Source organism: Rutilus rutilus, assembly GCF_951802725.1.
Source record: "Rutilus rutilus genome assembly, chromosome: 6".
In the NCBI taxonomy this organism is placed as follows: Eukaryota; Metazoa; Chordata; class Actinopteri; order Cypriniformes; family Leuciscidae; genus Rutilus; species Rutilus rutilus.
This window is the reverse complement of record NC_140214.1, coordinates 17,748,721-17,773,303: the sequence shown is the minus strand read 5'-3', so window position 1 is coordinate 17,773,303 and position 24,583 is coordinate 17,748,721. Positions and strand designations below refer to the sequence as shown.

The 24,583-nt window shown below is 38.4% G+C and overlaps 3 protein-coding genes across 6 annotated transcripts; all 3 read left to right on the top strand.

The window, feature by feature from the left end:
- Positions 1–65: 65 nt before the first annotated feature.
- On the top strand, positions 66–7,401 carry LOC311291783 (PX domain-containing protein 1). 4 transcript variants are annotated; one of them, XM_084411033.1, is made up of 9 exons: positions 66–350; positions 803–1,319; positions 1,677–2,382; positions 3,003–3,084; positions 3,459–3,683; positions 4,033–4,166; positions 4,522–4,645; positions 4,737–4,964; positions 6,349–6,487. In XM_084411033.1, the coding sequence occupies exons 2-8, from the start codon at positions 804–806 to the stop codon at positions 4,954–4,956; spliced, it is 2,007 nt and encodes a 668-aa protein (XP_084267159.1). In that variant the 5' UTR covers positions 66–350; position 803; the 3' UTR covers positions 4,957–4,964; positions 6,349–6,487. The 4 variants fall into 4 exon arrangements, with proteins under 4 accessions (XP_084267159.1, XP_084267158.1, XP_084267160.1 ...); XM_084411032.1 differs by lacking the exon at positions 66–350 and adding an exon at positions 353–589; XM_084411035.1 differs by lacking the exons at positions 66–350; positions 803–1,319; positions 1,677–2,382; ... (3 more) ...; positions 4,522–4,645; positions 4,737–4,964 and adding exons at positions 5,707–5,869; positions 6,019–6,261; positions 6,551–6,665; positions 6,767–6,863; positions 6,987–7,401 and having other exon boundaries at positions 6,349–6,449.
- A 3,520-nt stretch (positions 7,402–10,921) lies between these two features.
- Positions 10,922–12,550, top strand: opn4.1 (opsin 4.1; the record flags this gene model as incomplete). Its single annotated transcript, XM_084411067.1, has 1 exon — positions 10,922–12,550. The coding sequence occupies exon 1, from the start codon at positions 11,048–11,050 to the stop codon at positions 12,548–12,550; it is 1,503 nt and encodes a 500-aa protein (XP_084267193.1). The 5' UTR covers positions 10,922–11,047.
- Positions 12,551–13,426: 876 nt separating this feature from the next.
- Positions 13,427–15,678, top strand: tmem53 (transmembrane protein 53). Its single transcript, XM_084411072.1, has 3 exons — positions 13,427–13,638; positions 13,869–13,972; positions 14,637–15,678. The coding sequence occupies exons 1-3, from the start codon at positions 13,584–13,586 to the stop codon at positions 15,333–15,335; spliced, it is 858 nt and encodes a 285-aa protein (XP_084267198.1). The 5' UTR covers positions 13,427–13,583; the 3' UTR covers positions 15,336–15,678.
- The last annotated feature ends 8,905 nt before the right edge of the window (positions 15,679–24,583 follow it).

Here is a 24,583-nt window from a genome sequence, read left to right as displayed (position 1 = left end):
ACTGAATCACTGAATCGACACACTAATCGGTTAAGTTCATTGGGTCATTCTTTACCAAACACCGCATGCGCAGTGTGTATTAAACGCTGACGAACGAAGGGATCTTAGAAAATGTCTTGTCTACGAACAGTTGTCATCGATTTAGTGTTCACTATTTTGCCTACACACTTAAAGTATTTGTAAATTAGGTTCGAGCACGAAAACAACGTTTAATTTTGTCAGTACAGAGAAAAATATAGCAAATGTCACATTTTATGCTGTGGATTGTAATTACGCCGTGGTCCCTAAACCGCACGTTTGCTTCCGCAGCACAAGCTACGTCATTTAAAGACACCACTCTTTTGATGCAGGTACGTACATAATTTACACATCCTTTACACATAACCGGACACTTTATTAGGTACACGGTCACCTGTTCGCAAATATCTAATCAGAACCTTTTAAATTAATATTTGGAAGACAGTTTGATTGTTTATTTTGAAGTTAGTACTGGTATCACAGTCAGACACTGTGAATCTACTATCTTCGTCAAACAATTCAGCACAGCAGGATCTTTCAAAAATAACAGAAACATCAGAATGGGAGAAAGGTAATTTAAGTGATTTTGAAAGGGAAAATGAAAGACCTGTTTCTTGTCACTCTCACTTGGTGCAATAATTTGGCCACAACCACGACTTAAGCATCTTAATCTTCATTTAACATTAATTGTTAATTAAAAAACAATAAATATTTCATACTTAGGATAATTTACAAGACCGTATAATGACTAACTGATCTATTTTCTTCTTCTAATGTTTCCTAGAATGGGTGGGTTTAAAGATGCATATCAAGACGTTCAACCAGTAACCCTTCGAATTGCAGAAGAAAATGTCACTTCCAGTCTCTACTGCAGCTCAGCCGAAGGCATTGAAGCTCATATGTCCTCTTTAGTGGAAGCTTTCTTAGTTGAAGTATACCGATGTAGAGTCTGTCAATTTACCAGCAACCAAAAAGCCAAGATTAGCCATCATGTCATGGAAAGACATGATCCAGTGTCCCCATGCCCCCATCTGCCATGTCTGGAGAAAGAGGATGAGGAGAGTTTGGGCGTAGGAATGAGGGTCGTTGATGAAGATGAGGTCGACCATAACAGCTCTCCATACGACCTAGAGAGCGACCTCCATTCTGGCTCAAAAAGCAACGAGGATCAGATGGACATGGAGCGTATGTCTTTCCTCCTCCCGATGTACGGCATGTTTCAAAACATCAGCCCACGGTCATGTGACATTGGCCTGGGCTCCAACTCTGATGGCAACTTGCATGTGGCACAAACTTGTGAGGTGACTATAAAGATTCCTGCAATGTTAAAGGGATAGTCCATCCAAAAATGAAAATTCTGTCATAATTTACTCACCCTCATGTTGTTCCAAACCTGTGTGATGGGCTTTCTTCTGTGGAACATAAAAGAAGACCCTTTTAAGAATATTGGTAACCAAACAGTTTAAGTTCAATGGGAACCAAAACTGTTTGCTTACCAACATTCTTCAAAATATCTTCTTTTATGTTCCACAAAAGAAAGTCATACAGGTTTGGAACAAGAAGTAAATGATGACAGAATTCACATTTTAGGGTGGACTATTCCTTTAATTTAATTTGAAATATTAGATCATTTACATGTAAACTTTTGTTTTATGAAGGTGAGCACACTCTTTGAGGAGGGTAGGCATGATGAGGACAGCGAGGAGGAAGCTGTGTTTCAGCTAGAGGATACTGGCACAGATCTGGCTGTTCCTTTGAGCAGTGGAATGGACACAGAAGTTCAGGATGAGGAAATGGCCCAGTCGGCTCATCTCATGACTCTTGGGTTGTGCAGAATCTCAAGCACGAAGTGTCCACCTCAGTCTGCAAATTCAACAAAAAGCCTATCCCATCCAGAAGGTGAGCAGGATGCTGGAGATCCCTGCATGGATGCTGAAATGCAGAAGCCGTCTGAGGAGGAGGATGGCGGATTGGCCTGTATCCTCTGCCAGACAGTTGCATCCAGTCGTAGCATGCTAGAGGTGCACCTAAAATGCCATAGTGGAGACCAAGGCTTCAGATGCCCTCGCTGCGGTTGCGAATCAGAGGAGTGGGTTGATATGGAGCAACACTGGAGGGGACATGGAAAAAGAAAAGGCTCAAAGAGGCATAAATGTAGTGTTTGCCCCAGGACATTTAGGAGAGCTGATTCTTGTGAAGCACATGAAGAAAGGCATAATCAGCGGCATCACTGTCGATCTGAGTCTGGAGGGCTGGTGCAGTGTTCTCTGTGCCTGGAATGGTGTCACTCAGGGAAGGAGTGGGAAATACACCAACAATGTCATTTTCAAGAAGGATTTAAATGCTTACACTGTGATTTCAAAGGTACAAATTATTTACTGTATGCTATACAGGTGTGACAAGCTATAGCCTATGTTGAAGTCCACATTTTGAAAGACTTGACCCCAGTACAAGAATTGTAAGTTTTGAACTAGTATTTTATTAATGTGTATTGGCAGGATGTACAGATCAAAATCGTCTTTGCTGAATTGTTGGGCTAGATTTACCCTAAAAGTTGGTTCTGATCCAAAGCATAATCACAATAGCAGTGTTTGTTCTTTTTAACATGTGTTTTTAATATTTATTTTATCCAGACCCGTAACATTCAATTATAAATTTATTTTTAATTAAATATTGGGTACTATACGGTTATCCGGACCACATGTGATGACCTACCCCAACCCCGCCCCTAAACCTACCCGTCACTGGGGTTACGACCAACCAAGAGCGGTTGTGGTCACGTGTGGTCAGGTGTGGTCCGGATAACCGTATAGTACCCAATATTGGATAAAGTCTTTTTCGTCTCAGACACCGAAAATCATAAACTTTAAAATGTTTAATAATTTGAAACATTTCATAGCCATTTTCTTTGTCTTGCTCTGTATTTCTGTTGAGTTTTGCTGTTTCTTATATTTTTTGTTTTTTTGTTTTTTTGTTTTTTTAAGAGAAGTCATGGAAGAAAACACTGAAGCATATTCACACTCAACACAAACAGGCTGATCAAGAAAAACAGATTGCTCACAGTATGTAAGTATCTTTTGTTATCATCGGGTAGAAATAAAAATGTATAAAATATTAATCTCATCCTTAATCTTTATTAAATATTTATAAAAAATATTAACCTCATCCTTAATCTTTATTAAGTAAACCACAAATTAATGAAAAGAAAATCATACAAATTCATTGGTTAACAAGAGTGGGAACCCTGAAGAACATTCGCCTCTTGAAACTTCTGAAATCCTGAAATTTACAGAAACAATGAGTATCTGTAGATTTAATATATTCAAAAATGATTGTGGACGACAGGGGTCTCGGAGTCCAAAAGGTTGAGAACCACTGCTTTAAAGAGTATTTGGTGAGACTGTCAGACTGCTGAAACCGACTTCTTTGCCTGTACTCAGAGAAAACCAGCAACTTAACTCATCCACCAAATACCCAGAATGCCTCAGAGGAATGAAGCCAGAGTCATGGTCCCAGGTTAGGAAGAAGAGGTTGAAAAACATGGTTGCGGGAAGGGAAAAGAGCAAAGAAGGAGGAAAGGACAGAGTGGTTCACCTGAAGGGTGAGACATCTGTTGGACTCACTGTTTCCAGACGGAAAGAGTTCTGCTGCAACCTCTGTGACAAGTACGAGAATCATTTCTTTCCTTGCTATATTATTTTGACTTAATGTGGTCGTATATTATAGTACATACACTACTGTTCAAAGGATTGTTATTATGTGATAAATAAAAGGTTCAAAAGAACAGCATTTATTTGAAATGGAAATCTTTTGTAACATTATAAATGTCACTTTTGATCAAGTTAATGTGTCCTTGCTGAATAAAAGTATGAATAAAATCTTACTGGCCCCAAACATTAATAAAAAAAAAAAATTATATCTAGAATAATCATGCTTAACATGCCTTTCCTTTTCTTTTGCGATAACTTTTGATTGTCAGTTTTCTATAATTTACCTCTGTCTATCTCTGTACAGGAAGTTTTCTACCAAGTTGACCATGCGGCGTCACATGGGCATTCATCAAGGAGATAAGCCATTTAAGTGCCCACACTGCCACTACTGCACTCGTCTCAAAGCCTCACTCAAACAGCACCTGCGCGTCCACACAGGTGCAGTTTCAAGCACATTGTAGATATCATCTTTTAATATTAAACACTTAAAAGCAGTGGCAATAGATCATTGTTTTCGGAATGACAGTCACACATCTTGTCCATCACTCCTTTATTATTCCTGGTCACTAAACAGAAATTATTATTATCAGAGCCAGGCCATTAAATGACATTCCCACGCTACTTTAATTAGAAATGGAGCAAATATATGGAGAAAGACGGCTCATGGTGACATGCAGAGATTTAAAGCTTAATGGAATTCCTTTCAAAAGACTGGTTCTCATAGAACAGTTGCCATGCCATTGCACTGCCTGAGTGTGAGAATTCTAGTGATTTGTTTTTCTTTTTGCTTTAGGTGAGAAGCCATACAAGTGTTCACAGTGTTCCTATGCTTCTATTGATAGAAGCTCTCTGCGCCGACACTCAAGGACGCACACACAAGAAAAGCCTTACTGCTGCCAGTACTGTCCATACAGCAGGTACATGTACTCGCCTGTCATAAAGTCGACAGACTACACTTGTTTCATACAACATCTCTAGCTAAGAATAGTCCTCTGCGTTTTGCTTCAGCATCCAGAAGAAGAGCTTAGACCTCCATTCACGGCGTCATCACACAGGAGAGTCATTCCCTTGTCACCTGTGCCAGTATTCCACACCAGACCGCCAGCTGCTGGTGCGACACATGAGGAAACATCACAGTGCCGAACAAACCGCCGCACTGGGGCAGAGGATCAGCTCTGGTTCTGGCTCCCAAACCGCACCTTCTCAAAGAGCACGGACATCCAAGTGATATGATTTGTAAATAAAATGTATTTTTTTTAATATACATTTTTTATTCCTTTGCCTTGGGAGTTTTCTCTTTCCAGTCACTTATTTTATTCCAGTCACTTATTTTATAATGACAGAGCAAAGTATTGTTTTCTTATGCAAACAAAGTAAATCAGTAAATTCCATATACCATTGCTATTGGAATATTATGTTGATCACCTCAGCATTGACACAGTTATTAAAGTCATATAGGTGAATGTAATTTACTCTATTGTATTCGGTGGTTAATTATAGATTTAAAATAGTAAGGGATGAAAGGATTGACTAATGCCATGATACAGCAAGTGTAATACTGCGCTTAAAACTACAAGCAAATCCCACTAGCAATCCAATAGAAACTGGATTATCCAACCTGTTGCTCAGTGCACCATCAGCCAAATTTCACTTTAACAGAGGACTACAAGCTTTATGTAGGCGCTTTTAAATGTTTGTTTTAATTAAAAGTTTTAAGGATACATACATTTGTAACATTTACTTTGGGAGTAATGAGAAGGAAACTGGGTAAAAGTAGTTTACTTTTAATTACGTTTTTTTTTTTTTTTTTTTACCATCACCTCGAGCTCAACTCAATGCATTATGCAAACGAGCAGCGGCGGCAACCAATGACATTGCCGTTAGTGACCTGCCGCCTGACACAATTGGATACTGCGACAGAATAGGAACGCCCACTAGCACCCGACAGGAATAACAGACTCGATGACCTTTAACAGTTGCAGTCGATGTGTGAACTTGAGAAATTCATGGTTTTGGATGGGAATTCACAGGGACTGCGCACACATGGGGCGTTTAGAGGTCACTATCTGCAGGCGAAGAGGAAAGCAGAGGAGTTTGAAGTTTGTACAACTTGTGTCAGAAGATTTGCGTATCCCACGAATGTAATCCCACGATTTGCTTTCTAATTTTGATGGATATTTAGCCGGTTTTCGATTTTGAAGCGGAATGCATCTTCTCTTTACTTATTTCTTTATATATATCAAATTTAATTTCGAGATAATTTCTATTTAATGTGTTTGACACGATTCAGTTATGGCAGGTGTTGATACGGATTTCTTGCCTCACCTGAGCGTAAATGACTGCTGGGTCGTTGGGCTCGACCGCTTCGCTGTTGGTCCTGCTGGAGAAGAAGACGAGTTTTTCGAGATTAGGACCGAATGGTCTGAAAAAAGCATAACATATCTGCGAAGGCGATATCACGATTTAGTGAAACTTGTTAAGAATTTGAGTAAATCATTTCCAGACGACAGAGGACGTTTGTTGATGCTTGATGGTATGACATTTATGTGCATTTATGACATTTGAAATAAGTGGCGATTTAACTGATTGGAGACTTGTTGTATGTGTTCATGTTTTTCAGCACTACAGAGGATAAAGGAAGCAGAAGAAAATAATGATGTTGAAACCAGGTTGGATGAAGTGGAAAAATTATTGAGAAATATAATCAAAATGCCACAAAAGGTCATTCTAAAGAATAGCCTGCCCATCCCCTATGTCAGTAATAATTGAATTGATGCCCTATTGTATAGGTTCAATAATTATGCAAGTAATTTACTTTACAGTTCTCTCAGTCTGAGGCAGTTCTTACATTTTTCAAGACTTCACCTGTTGACTATACCTTGAAAACCATGTATGAACCAATCCAGCCTTTCAACAAGAGTCCTGTCACTGTAGCTGGTTTGTAGTCATGAATTCTCCTATTTTCTTGATCTTACAGAGAACTGATTTTGGATTTTAATCAAGTTTTTTAGCTAATATAATATGATGCTTTTCTACAGATGTCAGAAGGGCCAATGGGTTTTGTTTGGCCAATACAGAAACAGTTATTTTTGATGCGTATTTACTAGCAGAAGGAGCAGCAGAGCCATCTTCAAAGTAAATATCTGACACATCCTAATAGTCACTCTTCTATTTCTTCTATTGATATATTGCTCATGTGAGTTATGTGGAATCAGCATGTATGGAATCAAAATGTATGTTTTGTTTCGTCACATCCAGCTCTGAGATTGAGTCCCAGATATGGAACAGAACGAGAATTCAACATGGAATCCGATGCGTTAAGGAAACTGTACACAAACCTGGAAAGGGCTTCATGACTCCTGGTACCACTGAAAGTAAAGATACAGACTATCAACCTTTAAAATCACAAATTACCTCTAGCAACTTGACCTACCTCCACCAACAAGCCAGTGAGACAGACATCCTTGAGTGACATAATGCACTTGACTGTGTAATTACATCTTTCTATTTTAAAAGTCTACAGATATTGTCATTTTTAAAGTTTTTTTTTAAAACAAAATAATACACTTCTAAATGATTTGCAAAGATTTATAAAAAATAATTATAAGATTTATATGATTCATATTTTCTATGTTAAGATGAACTGTAATATTAATAAAAAAAAAGTTAAGCAGGTCTGATTAATGTTTTTTTTCCCCTCTCTGTTCATTTTATGGCATTTACAAATCATCATATAATCATATAAATCATATAAAATGTTTAGTTGATAGCTTTAATAGTTCATTTATTGTGAATGAAGGTTGTTTTACACTATACAGACACACACACACACAACCTATATCCTTAGGTTGTTTTACACTATATATCCAAAAGTATGCTGATACTCAAACACCACACTTTATATTCTTGTTGAGCATTTAATATCAAAACCTTTGGCATTAATGGTTTTCACTCTCCTTGTAAGTCATCAAACATGGCTATGGGGATATGCTCCCAATCTGATGTCAGTGTCCGAAGATGAATGATGTTGCAGTCAAGTTTATTCCACAGGTGTTCAATGGGGTTCAAGTCTGAACTTATGTTTAGGCCTGTCAAGTTCTTCAGTAAATCATTAATTTATGGGCCTTGCTTTGTGGCCAAAGGAGGCATTGTCATGTTGTAAGACAAAAAAAGCCCTCTTGTCAAAAATTTGGAAACACATTCTAAAGAATGCCATTGTATTTTAGATTTTTGTTCCCGGGAATTAAAGGGCCTAGCCAAATAGTTTGCCCATTAATTAGAAGCTGCGGTGCTCGCATATGTTTTTCCATGTAGTGCTGTGTTATAGTACTAAGGGTACAATAATTTTTGATTCACTCAAACACAATTAAAGGTCAAAATAAAACTATATTCAGTTTTAATAATGACTGCTGGGATAAATACATCTATTTTTTTTTTCTCAAGTAGGTCAAGTCACTATCCTGAAACAGACTGAAGGCTAGAATAGGCTGATCATTATTTAGCTGGAACATGGAGAATCGTTTCAGACCACATTCAGGTCACTGAGCAGTTCTCACGATAAGGGATGTTAATCAGTCCTTATTGAAACTGTCATTGTGCTCCATTTTCACATTGCATAGATTGATCTGACTCACTGCATCCACTCAGACAATCCATACACCCTTAGTTTTGGGTCAAAAAGAGTTGTTTCCATCAACATCTGGCCTAATTTACTACTCTAAACAACAAACAAAGGACGCATTTTTGTAGTTAATGAGTTCTAAAAATCGAAACAGCTCTCTACATTTCTTCCTGGTGACCTCTTTACCGCTCACATGCTTGTCCAACTCACTGCTGGGGTGCTTGCCAACATTTCAAATAATTACACATTCAAACTTCAAATGATATTATGAAAAAAGGGCCATTCATGTGGAAGGGGACATCTTTCTCTGTGTCATTGCCGTTTATTATCAAACACAATAAAGAAAACAAAGCATATGAAAAGTCTACATACAATGTTCTCTCTCAAGTCTCAAGTCTCAAAAAAATTTTTTTATATATATATATATATATATATGGGTCATTGACGAATAAGGTTTTTAAAAGTGTAAAAAAATAGAATGGAGATATAACTATATTTGAAACCATTTTTTAGTTTACCTAGGTGTTAACAATAAGATTTTGTGGTTTGTACAATCAATTAACACTGTTTTTTGTCATTTTTTACAAGATGGAAAAAAATTGTCACCAAAAAAGTCATTCGGGTTAACCACTGATTTGAAAGTTAAAAACTGATTTGACATTGATGTTGAGATAGTATATAGTGTGTACCACAGAAGAAATATTAAATAAAATTATCACTGATCTCATAAATGTAATCATTTATTGGACTACTCTAAACACTCCAACATATTTAAGTAAAACATTGCACAGGGAAAGGAGAAAAAAAAGAGCCTTATCTGCTTTATATTTGTATTATTGTAGTTCCTTTAGTTATTAAAAACAATATTATTCCATTTAAATATTTACTATATCGGTTTTACCGAATGACTTTTTGACACTTCAAAATCTTTAAAATACCTTTATATGTAGTAAAAAATAATTAAAACCTTTCGGATTCAGTAAAAGAGATCAAGTTGTACTACCTTACATACTTTGGATGTTATATATTTGTTTTTTTATTATTATTAAGGCCTTTGGACAAAAAAATGACCCGTCACGTCATTGACCCATATATATATACACTCACCTAAAGGATTATTAGGAACACCTGTTCAATTTCTCATTAATGCAATTATCTAATCAACCAATCACATGGCAGTTGCTTCAATGCATTTAGGGGTGTGGTCCTGGTTAAGACAATCTCCTGAACTCCAAACTGAATGTCAGAATGGGAAAGAAAGGTGATTTAAGCAATTTTGAGCGTGGCATGGTTGTTGGTGCCAGACGGGCCGGTCTGAGTATTTCACAATCTGCTCAGTAACTGGGATTTTCATGCACAACCATTTCTAGGGTTTACAAAGAATGGTGTGAAAAGGGAAAAACATCCAGTATGCGGCAGTCCTGTGGGCGAAAATGCCTTGTTGATGCTAGAGGTCAGAGGAGAATGGGCCGACTGATTCAAGCTGATAGAAGAGCAACTTTGACTGATATAACCACTCGTTACAACCGAGGTATGCAGCAAAGCATTTGTGAAGCCACAACACGCACAACCTTGAGGCGGATGGGCTACAACAGCAGAAGACCCCACCGGGTACCACTCATCTCCACTACAAATAGGAAAAAGAAGCTACAATTTGCACGAGCTCACCAAAATTGGACAGTTGAAGACTGGAAAAATGTTGCCTGGTCTGATGAGTCTTGATTTCTGTTGAGACATTCAGATGGTAGAGTCAGAATTTGGCATAAACAGAATGAGAACATGGATCCATCATGCCTTGTTACCACTGTGCAGGCTGGTGGTGGTGGTGTAATGGTGTGGGGGATGTTTTCTTGGCATACTTTAGGCCCCTTAGTGCCAATTGGGCATCGTTTAAATGCCACGGCCTACCTGAGCATTGTTTCTGACCATGTCCATCCCTTTATGACCACCATGTACCCATCCTCTGATGGCTTCTTCCAGCAGGATAATGCACCATGTCACAAAGCTTGAATCATTTCAAATTGGTTTCTTGAACATGACAATGAGTTCACTGTACTAAAATGGCCCCCACAGTCACCAGATCTCAACCCAATAGAGCATCTTTGGGATGTGGTGGAACGGGAGCTTCGTGCCCTGGATGTGCATCCCACAAATCTCCATCAACTGCAAGATGCTATCCTATCAATATGGGCCAACATTTCTAAAGAATGCTTTCAGCACCTTGTTGAATCAATGCCACGTAGAATTAAGGCAGTTCTAAAGGCGAAAGGGGGTCAAACACAGTATTAGTATGGTGTTCCTAATAATCCTTTAGGTGAGTGTATAAGGCAGTATTATCTTATAGTGGGTAAATTTGATAATAAAGCAAAATAGTCCAGAAATAGTTCAACATGATTTTAACAAGGTCAACATTTTGAGTGTTTTTGTTTACCATTGCCAAAGGCCAAGTGACACTTTTTGACCATTACAACAAGCCAAGTTGTGAACTACTTACTGATCAATAATCACTTGGTGGTGCATTGATTAGTATATAAAAAGCTAATGTAGGGAGCCACCATTCACAGACTGACACAAAGAGGAGAACAGCACTGTTTATTTAAAACAAGAATGTGACCTTTTTTCCCCAACTATTTTAGCAGAATTTCCTTCAGTTTTGTATAAAAAATAAATTTAGGACTGAGACATCAAGCCACACATCATGAGCCATCACTCTTCATGGAGAGGGCATCATTGTGCCCCTGGAGACAACAACTGCACTGCAGGCTTTAAGGAGTCCCTGGGCAGCAAGAACTACAAGTTACTCCATGTGCCTTTCCATGGGCCGACCCACAGCCACCACCATGAGCCTCCACACCCGTTTCCCACCGTGGATGTTCCTGATCATGCTCACTACATCATCGGCGCTGTCATTCTAATAGTTGGCATCACCGGAGTGATTGGAAACGCACTGGTGATCTACGTGTTCTGCCGGAGCCGTACTCTTCGCACTGCAGGGAACATGTTTGTGGTGAACCTGGCTGTGGCTGATTTCTTCATGTCCCTCACTCAGTCGCCCGTGTTCTTTGCAGCCAGCCTGCACAGGCGCTGGATCTTTGGTGAGCGCATTTGTGAGCTCTACGCCTTTTGTGGTGCCCTTTTTGGGATCTGTTCCATGATGACTTTGACTGCCATTGCTGCTGATCGTTGCCTAGCCATAACTCAGCCTCTTGCCTTGGTGGGCAACGTTAGCCGACGCAAAGCAGGCGCGGTGTTGGCCGTTGTGTGGCTCTACTCCCTGGGCTGGAGCCTTCCGCCTTTCTTTGGCTGGAGCGCTTATGTTCCAGAGGGTCTTCAGACTTCCTGTTCTTGGGACTATATGACCTTCACTCCATCAGTTCGAGCGTACACCATCTTGCTCTTCATTTTTGTGTTCTTCATCCCACTAGGCATTATTGTCAGCTGCTACGTTGGAATCTTCCAAGCTATCCGAGCAATGGGAAAGGAAATTAGAGAGTTGGATTGTGGGGAAACGCAGAAGGTGTATGAACGCATGCAGAACGAATGGAAGATGGCGAAAATCGCCCTCCTGGTCATTTTGCTTTTTGTAATATCCTGGTCGCCCTACTCTGTGGTGGCCCTCACCGCCACAGCTGGCTATTCCCATCTCCTGACCCCCTACATGAATTCAGTACCCGCTGTGATTGCCAAGGCCTCAGCCATCCATAATCCCATCATCTACGCAATTACACATCCAAAGTATCGGGCGGCTATTGCCCGTTACATTCCAGTACTCCGCACCATCTTACGCGTGAAAGAGAAGGAGCTCCGTTCCTCTTTTAGTTCCGGCAGCGTTAGTTCCCGTCGTCCAACCCTCTCCAGCCAGTGCTCCCTGGGAGTTAGCATCGGCAATGCAGCACGAGCTAACGGCCGCTGGGGGAAGAAACGCTTGTCTTCTGCTTCAGATAGTGATTCTTGCTGGACTGAGAGTGAGGCTGATGGTTCCAGCGTCAGTTCCTTGACGTTTGGTCGTCGTGTGTCCACCGAGATCTCTACAGATACTGTCATTCTTTCACCAGGGTCAAGTAATAGCACTGCCAGTGGGCAGAAATCCGAGAAGGCCCACAAAGTTGTAAGTGTACCGGTGCCGTCAATTACTTTTGAAACAGATTCAGCAGATGAGTCTCTTTCTGATGGAAAGGCTTTGCTTCTCGGAGGGAACTAAGGGAATGACGCAGCTCTGCAGGGTACTAGTAACTTTAGTAGCTTTGACCTATTATTTTTTATTAAGAATAGATGTCCTTATTTACTCTTTGCATGTCGTGAACAACCCTTGTCTTGTTAGTTTTGTGAACTTTGTTTTTGAAATGAAATGATTTCCAGGTTATGTGTGAACTTAGAAAATGTATTATTATTTGAATTATAAAACCGGAATAATAACCATCTTGTTTTTTTTCTGGTGTGATCAAGATATTGTGGCATGTAGTGTGAGTAAATGTATGTTTACATATATATAATGTTATTAAATGAATATAATGTTTGGCATAATTTTTATTTAAATAAAACAGCATTTACAGATATCATCAGTAGTCCTGCTTATTCTGACATTGTGTATTTATATTCTAATGTTATTTAATTCTAATTGTATTTCAAATTTCAGTGAAGCCACAATACAGCAAATTCAGAAAAACGTGGTGGCCTGTTTTATAGGGTCAATACTAAACTTATACTACAACTATAAAAAAAACACACACACAAAAAACAAACAATTAAAAACAATTCAAAATTCCTATTAAAAGAGTCTTAGGATCTCCCAAACAGAACACGAGGTCACATTTTGTTCATTGTACATTCCTAAAAATGAAGGCACTTCAAGCACACTTAAAATGTATGAATTTCATTGCATTAGAAACAGAATATAAAACAATGCATCTTTTCTCAGAACTAAAGGGTTCATATTAATTTTAAACAGCATATCTATTGGTTTTAATGTAATTTTTATTATCAACTATTAATCTTTTTGTAGAACAGTTTGCTTGAAAAGTGACTTTTATTTTGAATTTTTTACTATGATTTGTGAATTGTGACCCGGATGTTGTATGAAACAATGACACGCTGATGTTGCTGGCTTCACTCGTGATGTATTATCTTCTTCAATCGCCAGTGTATGTGACTGTCCGCTCCGCCGCACGAGAGCTGTGAAACATTTGAAGCGAAATATTAATGGCAGACAGAAGATTTAAGAAATAACTGTCAATATGGGGGATGATGGTATAGACTACAACATAGTTTTTCCAGAGGCACTTATCTCAGGTAAGTGTTGTTCTGAGGCTGACAGCCGCACTGGGTTGTTTGTTTGATTAATTCTTTGTTGATATGTTCAGTCTATTCAGCGCAAATGCATGGAAGCCTGCAACCTGTGTTTATAACCGTATAGGCGATAAATTAGAGAGCTTTAATAATAATAGGGATTTCATGTCAACCACTAGGTGTGTGTATCAATGAATCCGTGTTGTATGGATACGTTATTCTTATGTTGACAGAGAAACACTGGCGCGGATCAAAGGAGCCAGTCGTTATTCTCCTTGGCTGGGCAGGCAGCAGAGACAAACATCTCGCCAAATACAGCTCCATTTATAACGAACAGGTGACACATTTTCCTAAAGGCCTTGAAAACATATGTTGGCGTTTCTTTAATAATGGACACTTTTGGCCCTGTAAAGTTTTTAAAAAACACACACTTTAGCTAGTTTGTTTTCTACTAACATACATGCACCACAGAGTTTTTTTTTTTTACAAATTTTTTTTCCAATCACAAACATTTCCATTACACACTATCATTTTCACAACATCTGATATGATGTATAGTCTTTAAAACCATTCTGTACATTAAATCAGGCATAATATGTGTGTATCATGAATACCCACATTCAGTCTTAATATAAAATATTTTTTTTCATTTATCGTATTCACGCATATGTCTTATATTTAATATCAAGCATGATAACTTGCATAACCTTTCTGAACTTTTTATTAAATGTACAATAGTTTGTTGTGAAAAATAAAAAAAAGTAATCTATATATAATTTTTACACAATTATTGAATGTTTTATTTTCTTTGATTATCATAGGTCTAATGTATATTTTTTGTAATATTTATTTTAGTATTTTTTTATCTAAAGTTTTAATGTGACCTTTATATAAATAAAAAAAGAAAATCATTGGAGACCGTTTAAATCGGCTTGTTTTAATAAAAGTTGAAGTTACACCCATGTATAATGTTCTTACAACAGCTTCTCATTTATTTGCAGGGATGTGTGACTCTACGCTACACGGCTCCTTTGAAGACTGTTTTTATTTCAGAACCGTTGGGCTACAAGGAACTAAGAAGCACTGCGCACAAATTACTTGAACTTCTGTATGACTACGAGGTGGAGAACAACCCAATTTTCATCCACGTGTTCAGCAATGGGGGCTTCATGCTCTACCGCTACATGGTCGAGTTATTGCATAGTCACAAGCAGTTCAGCACTCTGTATGTGGTGGGCACAGTTGTGGACAGTGCACCGGGCAGCCAAAACATTATAGGGGCGCTCAGAGCGCTCAAAGCCACTTTAGGGCCTAAAGTCAATGTGCTACTGCAGTACTTCCTCCTGGCACTGTTTGCTGTGGCGGTTTTCCTTCTCAGGATTGTTTTGTATCCTGTGACCAAGTACTTTCACAAGAACCACTATGATGCCATGATGGATCACCCGGCGCCCTGGCCTCAGATGTACCTCTATTCCAGAGCAGACCGGGTGATCAGGTACAGGGATGTGGAGAAGATGGTTAAAGTGTTGCGGGAGAAAGGGTTGACAGTTGAAAGTTTTGATTTCATCAGCCCTGCCCATGTGAGCCTGTACAGAGACTGTCCAGAGGACTATTCCAACAGGTGCAGGACGTTTCTGACCTGCTGCATGACTACTTCAGAAGAGACCCTGGCGAAAAAGCGCCTCCAAGTGCGTCACTGATTATACAGTTCTTGATCGTCTATATAATATACACACTGTAAATGTATATGTGCTCATCCTATTTGTGAAATTAAAGCACTGCTGTTTAATAAATTAAACAAACTGATCTTAAGCCCTACGTGAAGTTTAACAGGGTTAAATTTGTACCCAAATCTCTGATGTATTTGTCTTATGCTGTGAATTAAATTGTAATTTAGGGAGTTATTGATTTGTCACATTATTGAGATTTTTAGACATTGTGAATGAGTACATTTGTGTATTTAGACATTGTGAATGAATAATGTATTTATGTATTAATGTATTTGACTAATGTGCCTTCCTTAAATAAAAGCTTCTGTTAACTAAACTTGAGTATTGTCAACCTTTCCAAATGGAAGTTTGTGGTACTGGGAAGGTTGTGGAAAACCTGCTTAGACTAATCTTACAAAATTGTCAAATCATTTTACAAACAATGACTAATTGCTGGCTGTGGCCAGTTTTCTAAACTGCTCAGACTAGTCTTACAAGTTAGTCATCTAAGGCTTTTCTCTTAAGACTGGACCTTAGTAAAAAAGACTGAATAGGTTCACTGCTGGTTGGTTGCTTGGTCTGGTCAGGCTAAGTTTAAAGCATCTGGCCCTTGCTGTTCTGGCTAGTTCTTAAGATTGTGTCTTGAACAGCAACTGGCCCCAAATATAAGGGAAAGTAACACAATTTAAAAGGTTTATAGTGATTATACATTTGTGATGGGAAAATGAGACTTCAAAACTGCAAATCAATTGAATAACTTGAAACTTGCACACTAAGCACATCTGGTGGAAAATGTGGTGTAAATACAATGAGAATGCAGAAAAAACTAATTGATTCAATAAGGAAATCGGGTTTGATTTAAGATGGTAGGCCTATTCATATTTAAAAAATATCATCAATCACAAACGAATGAATGGGTCATGGAAATTCGTTGTTCAACCCTGAAACTGGAACTAGACTGGTCACTCGTTACAGCAACAAACACTTCCACTGTATAACTTCTATGCTTCTTTGAATTCATATTGTGAATTTGCCCAGTAATTAACCAGATTCTTTGGCTCAGCTGGCTGGAATTGTGTCATCACGAGCCTACATTCATACTACATCCTATCCGATTCCTGTATACCAACATATAGGATATTTTCAAGTGTGCAGTACGTTCACTAGGCTACACTCAAATTTGTCATAGAGAGATATTTCACTCCAGGCAGGTAAAATTGGCCTTTGTCAGTCTTGACAGTCAGCCAGTTTGTGATCAGGGGGGCTTCAAATTGGTCAGGCAGAGGTTCTCATGGCATGTCTCCGACTGTCACGTCTGACATTTCAGAGCGAGTCACTGGCATTTGTCTCTCTGGAAAAGCCGTCTGTGGCACTTCATATATCATTTCGCGCCACTGATAGGAAAGAGAGAAAGAGAGGAGTTTATTTATATGTTTAGACAGATGAACATCGCTTATTGGACTGCATTATGAACGAACTGCTTTCTACCTGGTTGGTCAAGCTGCTTGCGTTGCTTGTTATGTGCTTGCTTGGAAAAGTTAAATGGTTATGAATGGTTGTATGACTTTTAGTTTAACCAATTTCAATCAAATAATATAGTTGTCTTATCCTAACCAGTGATTTTCTATTTTAAATGATTTTTATTCGGATTATTTTCATGTATTATTGTGGAAGAATATGCTTTTCTTTTGCTTCTTCATGCCTTAGTTTTGCTTTGAGCCACATTCGTTCGCTGAAGTTCATTGGTAATGGTAACGGTAACAGTTCTGTCTGTAGGCCTATTTAGCTGTAGCACATTCGTTTCAGTAGAGGTCAGCATTTCTCCATGATTCACCTGCTGTGCTTTTAACAAAGCCACCTTCTCTTCTCTCCGTTCCTTTTCCTTTGAGTGTTTTGTGTTGACCACGGTCCTTTTTCACTGACCCAGTTGTTTCGAGGCTCAAACTATAGGCTACTTTCTATTATGCGATGGTACATGTCTATGCCAAATAATTAAGCACAAGATGTAAACTGAGCTAATATTATTCTTCACATCTAATATGTTACTCAGAACAGGATTAAGAAACATTCAATCTGAGGTTAAGAGGAGAAGACGACCTTTTGGCTTTCAGATAACTTTTATCATTGGATTTCTTTTAAGCAGCAGGCATGTGTAATTGACAGCACACTGTATAATGGCGACGCCTGGAAAAAGTCCTGAAATTGCCCTGAGAGTTAATGAAGTCTCACAGTGTGATGAGGGAAGATTGTGGTGGTGGAAAGGGGTCAACAGGCCTCTTCAGTCCTCTCGTCCATGGAAAATGGCTGCTGTCAGCCGCCGAACATTATGGGAATCTGAATGCCCACACAGCACACTTGCCCAGAGATTAATGATTTAAAATAGAGGCGTTTGGCAGACAAGCCTAATTTTCAATGTAGGGAAACAGTGAGATAGAAAACGGTTGTGTAATTAAGTGCATTTAAAAAACATATAATTTACATTACATATTTTTTTTCAGTTATGTATCTACATAAAACTCTGGCTACATTCAGAGTGGAATATACGACCGAATACTGCTATGTGTATCCTGCACACTATTTTGTTAAATAACAGAATTAGTTGGCATTGTTCCAATATTATTCAATAACTGTTTTGAACATTAGTGTGCTTCATTGTTGTCACATGACCTCATCACATTGCATGTACAAAATTGCTGTCCAGTAATCCACCTCTAAAAAGTGTATTTTTTTCTTCTAATTTTTTCTAATCAAATAATGAATAAAGAAAGAGATTAATGAAATTCCTTCTGTTCATTCAATGCATTAGAAATTGATGGTCAAGATAAGTGCGTTGCATTTTGGGATATAGAAGCCTACCCCAAGCATTTTGGGAAATGTAGGCTAGTAGGTTCATCCATGTATTCAATAGAGAAAATATACATACAGTATACATTGTACTATGCAGCAATAGTAAGAGTATTATGGTAGTATGCTATTACGAACACATCCATATAAGACTTACCTTGTTTCCGTGCTGTAGGTTTGGGAGTAATGTCCAATCTTGAACAACAGATGGCAGTATCGGCCAAAGCATTGTTTTTTTTTTTTAAGATAAGAGCCTAAAAAAATTAGCAAAACAGCTGGCCAAAATCACAGAGAAATGTCTAATTTTGTGTCTAACAAAACCCCTTAGAATGCACTTTCCTTAGCACATAAAAGCGAAAGTCCTGTGGTTCGACTTTTACTTCTCTTATATTTGTTCAATGCAGTTACAGTCAAAGATATCTGTTTAGCTGTTTGCAAACAAGAGAGATGAAGCTCGGAACAAAATAATTAAACAGACTTTTAATAGATAATTAGGTTATCACATGCACAGTGATTTCAGGTGTTTTTTATTAATGATAGCATGTTACAATTTTTAGTGTCACTTTCTTTTTGCTGGTGCTGATGGACAGCTGGTAATGTTCTTGACAATATAAAACAGAATACCTTTTTTTTTTTTTTTTTTTTGAGCATACCTTGAAATTAAAGATAACCTGCAGCACTGGCATTTACAGTCAATGGCCATCAAACACAGAGGGGGATGTCTGTGAATTTTCTAAATCTGTTTTTTGGGATTTTGTGACTGTCACTCTCTTTTACTTTGAGTTTAATGTCAAATCGTACATCTGTTTTTACATGCATTGCCCTTTGGATAACTGAGATAGACTGCTTGTGAAGATATACTGCCATATACAATCACCATGCACTCATTGCTCCATTTCTGAAGAGCAATATCTGATATGATATTGTTGCTCTTATCCAAAGGGAAATGGTAAATCTGTCATGACTGCAAGTTATTTGATAGCCCCTGAAGAAGTTTCAATATTTCATCGGTTTACATTTTTTTATTAAACTACATAAGAATCAGAAAATTGATGATATAAACACAATTATTCTTTTTATTTTAATGGAACTGGATACTTAAAAAAAAAAAGGCAACATGCCTAAATATGGACACTTCCCCCCCAAAATAAAACATTTGGTCATCATTTACTCACCCTCATGTTTCCCCCCCCCCCCCCCCCAGTGGAACATACAATGAAAGTCAATAACTTTTTAAACAACACTTTTTTTAATTTAGCCCCAAATATCTGCTTTGACATGAGGGTGAGTAAAGGAATACAGAATTAGCATTTTTGGTTGAACTCATAAACTGTCTCATCATGAAATCTCTGCTGAGATGTTTTTGAACTGAAGATACTTCCAGCCCAGTCAATTCTAAAGCCTTGTTGCCCATGCCTGGGTTATGACCTGTCTTTCCTGAAGCTGGTTGTGTCAACACTGTTGTATTTTATGCGGTGTCTCAGGTTTAGAGGTTAACCATAAGCCGATGTCTCCGTCTGCTGCTTCCTCTTCCATCAGCTGTATATGTGTCATCTTTTGTTTTGCAGCTTTGGATGTCTGGTGTCAGGAAACAGACACATCACATCAGCCCATGTTTGTCCTTCCGTCTCCTTCACTCCCCCGCATTTTTGGCACAGCGACCAGCGGCGCTTACAGTAAGCCTGCAGGGGCCATTCCGGCCCGCTGGCCTTTTCCTCCACACCTGTTTCAGAGGAGACATGTTGTGTTGGAGCTTCAAGTCCCTTCCACTAATGAGCAAAGCGTCCCACTGAAAGGAACATCGAGAGTCGGCCCCCCTCCCACTCGGGATGAAAGCGTAAGAGAGACATGACCAAAGTCGTCTTCGCTTTGACAAACATGAAAAGCTTCCCTGGTGTGTAACTTGAGGAATTAGACACTCAGAGAAAAGAGAAGGGCTTCCAGTCGGACTAGGCTTGCAACCGACCTCTCCAACCCCCCTTGCAAGTTTCCACTTATGAGAAAGAGGAGAAATGCAGAAGAAAGGGTGAAGGAAGAGAGAGGGGCCCTCGGCGTGCGAACAGCACCTCTTGGAGCGTGGGTTGCGCGAGATTGTTCAAAGTGACTGCGCTTCACAGAGCCCCTTCAAGAGAACATCTCCGGCTCTTCACAGCCATCGCATCTGACAAGCAGCGGGCTCCTGTTAAAAGCACTGTCGAATTAGATCTACAAAACAAACCCATGCTACACTAGAGGTGGACTTGGTTCGAGAGCACGTGTGTGCCTCAACGGCGCAGAGTTTGAAAGATTGAAAGTGTAAAAGTGCGACGACACTGGTCCCCGAGCACACGTGGGGTGTGTTTAATTTGACTGATATAGGGCGCCGCAGACGGAAGTATGTCTAATGAAGGGGAGAGATGTACTCTTGTGTGACAGCCCTCCAGAAGCAAGGGCTCACAAAAGCTCTACAGAGGCACAGAAACAAAGCAGCAGGCTTTTGATTCTGCCGTACAGCCGACACTTCAGCTTCTCTTGTTCTCAACGGCAAAAGTCCCTTTGTTATATGTTCTGTGTTATTGGATTTTCAAGTAGGCCTATATAATACTCAGATATAAGAGCAAAGAAATATAGAGTGGCCCTAAAAAGTATCTGGACACTTTAGCCACATTTAAAAATATATGAATGTCGTGTGCATTACATTTCAAACCCAGTGGCATGTATTTTAAAGAAAAATAGAGCATTAAATTATTAATAACAGAGAGATTGTCCTAGGTTAGGGCAAAAGCATTTGAACACGTCCTGTCCATATAGTTAAATTAATACCCAAATATATGTAGGACTTTAATCCTCCCATTAGGTATAACATTTTTAGGTCATACTTCTATTTATATATTTGTATTATACAACTGCGTATATATATTTTATTATTAATTTTAAATTTTAAATAAATTTTATTTAATTTATTTAATTTCATGTGCATCAATTACGTGAACATATGTCCAGAACCTCTGGCAGAAAATTAGGCCCACAGCATTAAAGATACAGCAGAGTATTTCGTTTTACAAATGGGGTACTTTTTTATCTCTAGTATGAACCAAACCCATCTTAAGTATTTGCTGCCAAAAAGTTTCATCTGTCCATAGAACGTTTGAAAAGTAACTGACACTACTGGAACTTCAGACGGGACGGGTTCTATTGTCAGATGAAAAAAAAATAAAAGAAAAAAAAAATGCTTTTTTGGCAGCAAACACGGTTCATGGGTTTGGTTCATACAGGGATAAAAAAGTACCCCATGTGTAAAATGAAATACTCTGCTCTATCTTTAATGCTGTGGGCCTAATTTTCTGCCAGAGGTTCTGGACATCTTGTTCAGATAAATGGCATCATGGATTCGATCAAATACCAACAGATACAAAAGCAAAACCTGACAACCTCTGCTAGAAATCTTATAACGGGCCATGTTTGGATCTTCTAACAGGACAGTGATCCAAAAACAAACATCAAAATCAAACCAAAAATGTGTCACTGAGCACAAAACCAAGCATCTGCAATGGCCATCCCATCAGTCCCTGACCTGAACCCTATAGAAAATGAGTGGGCTGAACTGAAGAGAAGAAGCGCCAACATGGATCTGGGAATCTGAAGGATCTGGAGAGATTCTGTATGGAGGAATGGTCTCTGATCTCTTGTCAGGTGTTCTCCAAACTCGTCAGGCATTATAGTCTATTCAGGCGTAGACTCAGAGCTGTTATCTTGGAAAAAGGAGGTTGCAAAAAGTATTTAATAAAAGGGGGCAAATAATTGCTCCCAAAGTGTTTTGGAGAAAAAACATTTATTTCCTAATGTGATTTTCCCCCACTTTCAACTATTTTACTTCAATGAAAGGTTAGATTTTTGCAATTTCTTTTCATTAAATATCAAAAGGATTAACAATGCAGATTTATTTTTTATAGCCATCTTTGATCATATTTACCTAGGGGGTAAATAATTCTGACCAGCACTGTATATATATATATACATACATATACACACACACAGATATATATTTAAATAAACAGTACTGTGCAAAAGTCTTAGGCACGTTAGTGTTTTCACACAAAAAAAACCCAGTTATTTATATCTTTTGCTGTAGTGTGTCAGTAGGAAATATCAGTTTACATGTCCAAACATTCCTTTTGCCATTAATTGTAATAATCCAGTGAGATTTTTGTATGCACACGGAGATCTGATCTCACCATCATCGAGTCCAACTGGGATTACATGAAGAAACTGAGACTAAATGCAGAAGAACTGCGGCAACGTCCCCGAGACGCTTGAAGAAACCTGCGTGCAAAGCTACTTGAAAAATGATGTGCAAGTTACCTAGGACAAAAGCTGTTTTAAACACAAAAAGCTGTTTTTGTTTGGTGGTCACAGCAAATATTGATTTGATTTAGTTAATAGAAGAAATTTAGTCACTTTTCACAGTACTGTAGCTTTGCAGGCAGGTTTCTTCAAGCGTCTTGGAGACGTTGCCACAGTTCTTCTGGATTTAGTCTCCCTCAGTTTTTTTCTGTTTCTTCATGTAATCCCAGATGGACTCGATGATGGTGAGATCAGATCATAAGCATACCGGCTGTTGTCAGACTCATACAAAAATCTCACTGGATTATACAATTAATGGCAAAAGGAATGTTTGGAAATGTAAACTGATTTCCTACTCATACACTACAGCAAGAGATATAAATAACTGACTTAAAACCATTTTTTGGGGTGAAAATACTATCATGCCTAAGACTTTTGCATAGTACTGTATATATATGCATGTGTGTTTGTGTATTTGACAGCACTAATATATATATATATCATTTTTGAGAAAAAAAAATATTTTGTTCTCTTGGATTTGTTTCAGACTAGGCTCTGCGCTCTTGTCTAATGAGAGGCCCTTCAGCATTGCATTAGTCTGAGTGGGCATTCTGACATTTTCCCACTATTACAGATCTGGACTGACTGAGGCTGAGCAGTGGTCTCTGTCTCTGCACTGTCAGGTAGCTGAACCAAGAGAAAACCTTGACATTTTGTTCAGTGACTCATCTGAACCATGGTTTTATTTTTTATTTTTTCATCTTTTAATTAGTGTATTACGCTGTTATTTTCAACAACGGTGTGCACTGCATAGCCAATGTGTTATGTTCTGAGAAATACCTGTATATCAATCCTGAATGAAAAATCTATATTTAAAAGCATACATTTATTTCAATTATAAAGAATTATTTGAAAAACGATCTGTAGCCATCTTACAAATTACATGTTTTTTTTTATTTAAATTGGTTATATTCCTGCGAAAACACCTCATGTAAATAACAGAGGCTCCTGTGGAGCAACAACCTTGACATCATTATAATAATCTTCTTTGTGTGCTTAAGAGGGTAGGACTGTGTTTAGCTTTGGTCCCATTAGTAAAAATCTTATGATTTATGCAGTTGCCGGTAGACTAATATCTTTAAAATTTTGCCTGGGACAACGATTCATCTTTAAGAATGATGAGAGGAGGTTGCTCTCTATGCAAAACGCATTAAGGCTAAATGAGGAGTCTATTACTCAAATCTGGCTGATAATCTGTTAGACCTCGCCAACTAAGGAGATTTAGATATGTCACCGCGATGATGGGCCCCACCTCCTCAGAACATCACACCAGCCTGATGTTTAAAAAGAAACCTCTACATTTCCCCTGGACACACATCACTTATCAGCATATCTGTTATCGTACCACAATTAATCTGTTCTTCCACTCACACACACCCCATGAGGGGTTCATCGTGTGCGTGAAACACTCAGGAGACTCATGGCAACAGCCACATGTGTGTGGGAAAAGCCTGTTTATCATTGGGTTAATTAACACGCAGGGGTTTATTCCTTCACCGCACACGTGACTAGCTGTTCAGTGCAGCAGAAATGATCATGTGTCTCCCTGCTGCTCTTTTGTCTCAGTCATATAAATTTAATTAATAACAATAAACCCTTGCTGTGTTTACTGGTAATTATATATAGGCCTACTGTATACAGTTGGTTCAAAAGTCTGAATGCACTAGTGGAAATGCTCAGGTTTTTTTTATTTATTTTTTTATTTTTTTACCTACAGATTATATTATCAGCATCACAAATTAAGTTAAAAAAAAAGAATAATTGAAAAAATGTACATGATTTTCAGAATGTCTTAATATTTGGTCTGTCCTCTTTTTAGCACTTCCACCGACATGAACTCCACATGGCCGATGCCACAAATTTGCTTCTTAAAGTCTTAAATAGGCTATTTCTTCTTTATTTTAACAAATACATTTTGTTTATAATTTTTCAAAATTATGTATTAAAAAAATCAGTGTATTTTCTAGTGGCCTCAGAAATTTGGACCTCATATGAAAAAAAAAGAGAAAAGG